Raw genomic sequence first — 5000 nt, forward strand, 5'->3', positions numbered from 1 at the left:
GTCATTGGTAGATTCTTTAAAGCAATACCTCGCAAAAGCACATTTGCACATCTGTAATGCAATGTAATGCAGTGCAATTCACTACAAATGTAATGTAATGTAAAGTATTCTACCTCAAACCCCTGGTGTAATGTATTGTAATGTAATGCAATGTAATGTAATGTAATGTACCTCAAACTCCTCCTGGTCGTAGTCTGACTCCCCTTTCTCCTCTCCTCCTTGAACTGCTGCTTGGTTGAGGCTCTCCGGCCTCCGCTGTGGAGGAGGTGGAGGAGGAGGCGTCTGGGGAGGAGGTGGGGGCGGGGGGTTGATGTGCGCGTTGTGCGGCACGGTGTTGGCGCGCTGCGGTGTGTGCGTGTGTATGTTGTTGTGAACGTGCTGCGGAGAGTAGGATCTGTAGGGTTCCGAGGCGTTCCGTCGCAGCATGTGAGGTGGGGGCGGAGCCTGCATGGGCGGGGGAGGGGGAGGTGGCGGGTTGGGCCCGTTGGTTGCGTGCATGTGTGCGTTTGCGTGCGTGTGCATGTGTGGTGATAGCGTGTGGTGGTTGTTGTGCTTGTTGTGCTTGAGCGTGTGTGCTCGCTGGTGGTTGTGGAGCAGCCGCGGGGGCTGCGGGCGCGAGAGCGTGTGCGCGCGCAGGTGCGTGTGCATCATGTGCGGGGGCGGGGAGGGGGCGTGCGGGGCAGGGGGCGGTGGCACATCTAGACGCCGGATGATGGGCGATGACACGCACTGCTGGCCCTGGGCGAAGGGGGTGTGGGTCTGTGAAGGGGGAGGTGGAGGCGGAGGAGGAGGTGGAGGAGGTGGGGGCACCACCGCCGGGAAGGGGGGCAGCTCGGGGGGTGTCGGCTTGGCCACGGTGGGCGTGGCGACTGCCGCCTCTGCACTGTGGCGATGGACGTGTACAACATCCTCTTCCTGTAGGATTGAGGGAAGAGTATGAGAGAGAGAGAGAGAGAGAGAGAGAGAGAGAGAGAGAGAGAGAGAGAGAGAGAGAGAGAGAGAAAGAGAAGGAGAGAGAGAGAGAGAGAGAGAGAGAGAGAGAGAGAGAGAGAGAAAGAGAAGGAGAAAGAGAAAGAGAAAGAGAAAGAGAAAGAGAAAGAGAAAGAGAAAGAGAAAGAGAAAGAGAAAGAGAAAGAGTGTGTTATTAAGCACAAAATACTATGCATACTTGGGTGTCTACAATGTTCTGTACAGCCACCCACCCGCCAAACACACACTATCACACATTTAGACCATTTCATCATATTATATTATATTATATTATATTATATTATATTATATTATATTATATTATATTATATTATATTATATTATATTATATTGGGATAAGATAATATAATATATATATGCTACATTATGATATGAATTATAAATATATAGGCTATTACTGAAGTATTTTTTCATCACTGTATTAATTATTGTTAATGTTACTCTCACTCATATAATCTCACTCCTCAAATCCACTCAAAGTTTAGCAAGACAGAGTCATGCACACATTCGAATGACTCTCTGACAGCCCTTGACTTGCGATTTGTAATGAATCTGCTGATCGTAAATTCAGGACGCTTTTCTGCTGATGTGGAAACGCAACGTGAAAAGAAACTGAACAAAACAGAAACAGAAATTTCTAGAAAATGTTCCAGTATCAAGCAAAATTCGTGAAAGGACTAATGGGCATAAGGGATAAAGATTCAGTAACTAGAATTATTTTGAGTAACCGTTGAACACCTAATTTCTAATTAGCCTACTAAGACGTGAGGATATTAGAACACAGAAGACGTCGCCAAATGAACTGGACACCGGTTGGTAATTTCTCTTTCTCTGAATATCCTTCTGAAACGTGTGTTGTTACCGACTTGTTCTTGATGAATTTCCGACTCCCCCCAAACAAAAAAACAGTGGCCCTATGGTTAAGAATCCCTGGCCTAGACCACATCTAGCCTCCTAGCCTAGGCCACATGTATACTTTCCACAACCATGTGAGTCTGGCCAATTTTGTGGAAGTCAATTCCAACGCCTCTATAAGGCCTTTTCAAGGCACAATGGCTATGTTGGTAGCGAAGTCAGACAAAACAGTGGTCTGGTTGATTGTGGACCCAACCATTAGCATATACTGGCATTTCAAAGACGGAGGTTAAGCCCGGCCTCTGACAACTTGGTTTACAAGGCAAATTGGCCAGACTACAGTACACTTACCGACCTCTGTAGTACAGCCAGGATACCCCATACCCCCTCTCCTCCCCCACCTCTTCCTCCTCCTTCTCTTCCTCCTCCTACCCATTCGTCGTCGTGCTCCTCCTCCTCACTCCGACGAGGCATCCTCCTTATCCTCCACCTTCTCCTACCTCCTCCTCTTCACCCTCCTCCACCTCCTCCTCTTCATCCTCCTCCTCATCATCCTCCACCTCCTCTTCATCCTCCTCCTCACAGAGCTTTGCCAGGCTATATCGCCTCATCTCATCTTCCCTTCCTCATTTTCCTCTTCCTCCTCCTCCTCCTCTTAGAGCTTTGCCAGACTAGCTGGCCTGGGTAGACCCTTACCTCCTCCTCCTCCTCTCTACCTCCTCCTCCTCCTCAAAGTTTTGTAGTCATGATGTCAAGGGTAGAACCCTACCTCCTCCTCCTCCTCCTCTAGCTCCTCCTCCTCATCATCATGGGCAGCAAGGGGTGCGTCCTGATTGGCTGCTGCGCTCCTCTCAGCGGCTTCCGGAAGGTTCTCCTCGCTGGAGAGCGAAGGTTCTAGAACTCCGAAGTCCAGCATCTCCAGGAACTCCGTGGCAACGCGAGAAGCCTCCTTCTCCAGACGCAAGATCTCAGCCTCACGCCGCAGCACCAACTCAGCCTGAAAACACACACACACACGCACGCACGCACAAGCGCACACACACACACACACACACACACACACACACACACACACACACACACACACACACACACACTCACACACACACACGCACAAACATGCATGCACAGAGATTAGACATGCCTCGTTCTCCAGATGCAAGATTTCAGCCTTGCAGTGCAACAGCAGACACACACATGCGCATTAACACACGCACGCAAACACACGTATACACACACATATTAAAGAGGCTTCCTCCTCCAGACTACAGATCTCAGCCTCGCACTCTCGGACGGATAAGACATACATGCACTCTCTCTTTCTCTCTCTCTATCTCTCTCTCTCTCCCTCTCTCCCTCCCTCCCCCTCTCACCTCTCCGGGGGACTCAGCTCCTAAAGCAGTCACTCCCTCTTCTCTCTGGCGCTGCAGTCTCTCGATCTCTCGCTCCAGACGGGCGATCTCCTCCATCTGACGACTCTCCTCCTCCGAACAGTACTGAGGGGACGGCTAGAGAGAGAGAGAGAGAGAGAGAGAGAGAGAGAGAGAGAGAGAGAGAGAGAGAGAGAGAGAGAGAGAGAGAGAGAGAGAGAGATGGAGGGAGGGAGGGAGGGAGGGAGAGAGAGATGATGAAAAGGAGATATGGAGTGATAGAGAGATGGATGGAGAGAGAGAGAGAGAGAGAGAGAGAGAGACAGAGACAGAGACAGAGAGGGAGAGTGTAACGTAATGTAAGAGGTCTTCCTTTGCAGTCCAGACATCACACATAGGGGGCAGATGCACCACACACAAAAAGGAGGCAGACACAAGGGAGGAACTTTACCTTTTGGAAAATTGGGTCGACAGACTCGACACGGAGAGAGTTCCTATGGAGAGAAGAAACACACACACACACACACACACACACACACACACACACACACACACACACACACACAGTAATTAATTTTGGGAGGTGGTGTGTTTCATATTTTGAAATTCTGATTTATAATTCTGCAGAAGACGTTTTACCTCTCGTTCAGAGCTGACCTCCTCTTTTTCTCTCTTTCTCTCTCCTCCTCCTCTAGCCTCCTCCTCTCCTCTTCTTTTTTCCTCCTCCTCTCCTCCTCTTCCTCTATCCTCCTCCTCTCCTCCTCCTCCTGCGCCTTCCTCCTCCTCTCTTCCTCCTCTTCGGCCCTTCTCCTCTCCTCCTCTAGCCTCCTCTTCTCCTCCTCCTCTCGCCTCCTCCTCTCCTCCTCTTCCTCTCGTCGCTTCTTCTCCAGGCGCAGGTGTTGTAATAGCCTCCGGGCCACCAGGGCGCGCTGGTGAGTCTGCAGGACCAGGGCGGCCGAGCGCAGGCGTAAGAAGCAGCTTCTCCAGTAGTGGGCTCGGTAGTGCTTCTGAATGGTGACCACGCTGGACAAGACTTTCTTGTAGTGCTTCCTGCAACAGAGGCATACAGAGACATATGGTATGAGGTGTGCGTGTGTGTGTGTGTGAGAGAGAGAGAGAGAGAGAGAGAGAGAGAGAGAGAGAGAGAGAGAGAGAGAGAGAGAGAGAGAGAGAGAGAGAGAGAGAGAGAGAGAGAGAGGGAGAACGAGTGAGTGTGTGTTGTGACGACACTGGATAAGACTTTCCTGTGCTTCCTGTGACAAAGGTCGCAAAAGGTCGCGATTAACAAGCACATAAACAGGTACAACATGCATCCATACACACACGCACACACACTCGCGCGCACACACATAAACGCACACACACACACACACACACACACACACACACACACACACACACACACACACACACACACACACACACACACACACACACACACACACACAAAGAACGGATATAATTACATACAGATTGTTCAAATCAAGGATATCCTTCCTTCACACACACACACACAGGCACACACACACACAGGCACACACACACACACACACACACACACACACACACACACACACACACACACACACACACACACACACACACACACACACACACACACACACACACACACACAGGCATACACATAGACGGACACATGCGTGCACGCAGGGAGTAGGATGGGGGAGAGTTGGTTGGATAGGGTTCACTCCCTCCACCCAGCTCCTAGCCAGGGAGATCCGATGCTGCTTTGCACAATCTGAAAGACAGCATGGGGCCCTACCA

General features: G+C 50.4%; 1 protein-coding gene across 1 annotated transcript in view; it reads right to left on the reverse strand.

The window, feature by feature from the left end:
- myo10l3 (myosin X, like 3) overlaps nt 1-5000 on the reverse strand; it is a 136901-nt gene that overhangs the window by 32963 nt on the left and 98938 nt on the right. Inside the window, exons 23-27 of the mRNA XM_063213880.1 lie at nt 3855-4265; nt 3667-3709; nt 3219-3353; nt 2615-2842; nt 172-915 (exon numbers count right to left, since the gene is read on the reverse strand). Coding sequence (XP_063069950.1) covers nt 172-915; nt 2615-2842; nt 3219-3353; nt 3667-3709; nt 3855-4265 — 1561 coding nt within the window. The remainder of the gene's footprint in view (nt 1-171; nt 916-2614; nt 2843-3218; nt 3354-3666; nt 3710-3854; nt 4266-5000) is intronic.

The sequence above is a fragment of the Engraulis encrasicolus genome, chromosome 13, assembly GCF_034702125.1.
Source record: "Engraulis encrasicolus isolate BLACKSEA-1 chromosome 13, IST_EnEncr_1.0, whole genome shotgun sequence".
NCBI lineage: Eukaryota > Metazoa > Chordata > Actinopteri > Clupeiformes > Engraulidae > Engraulis > Engraulis encrasicolus.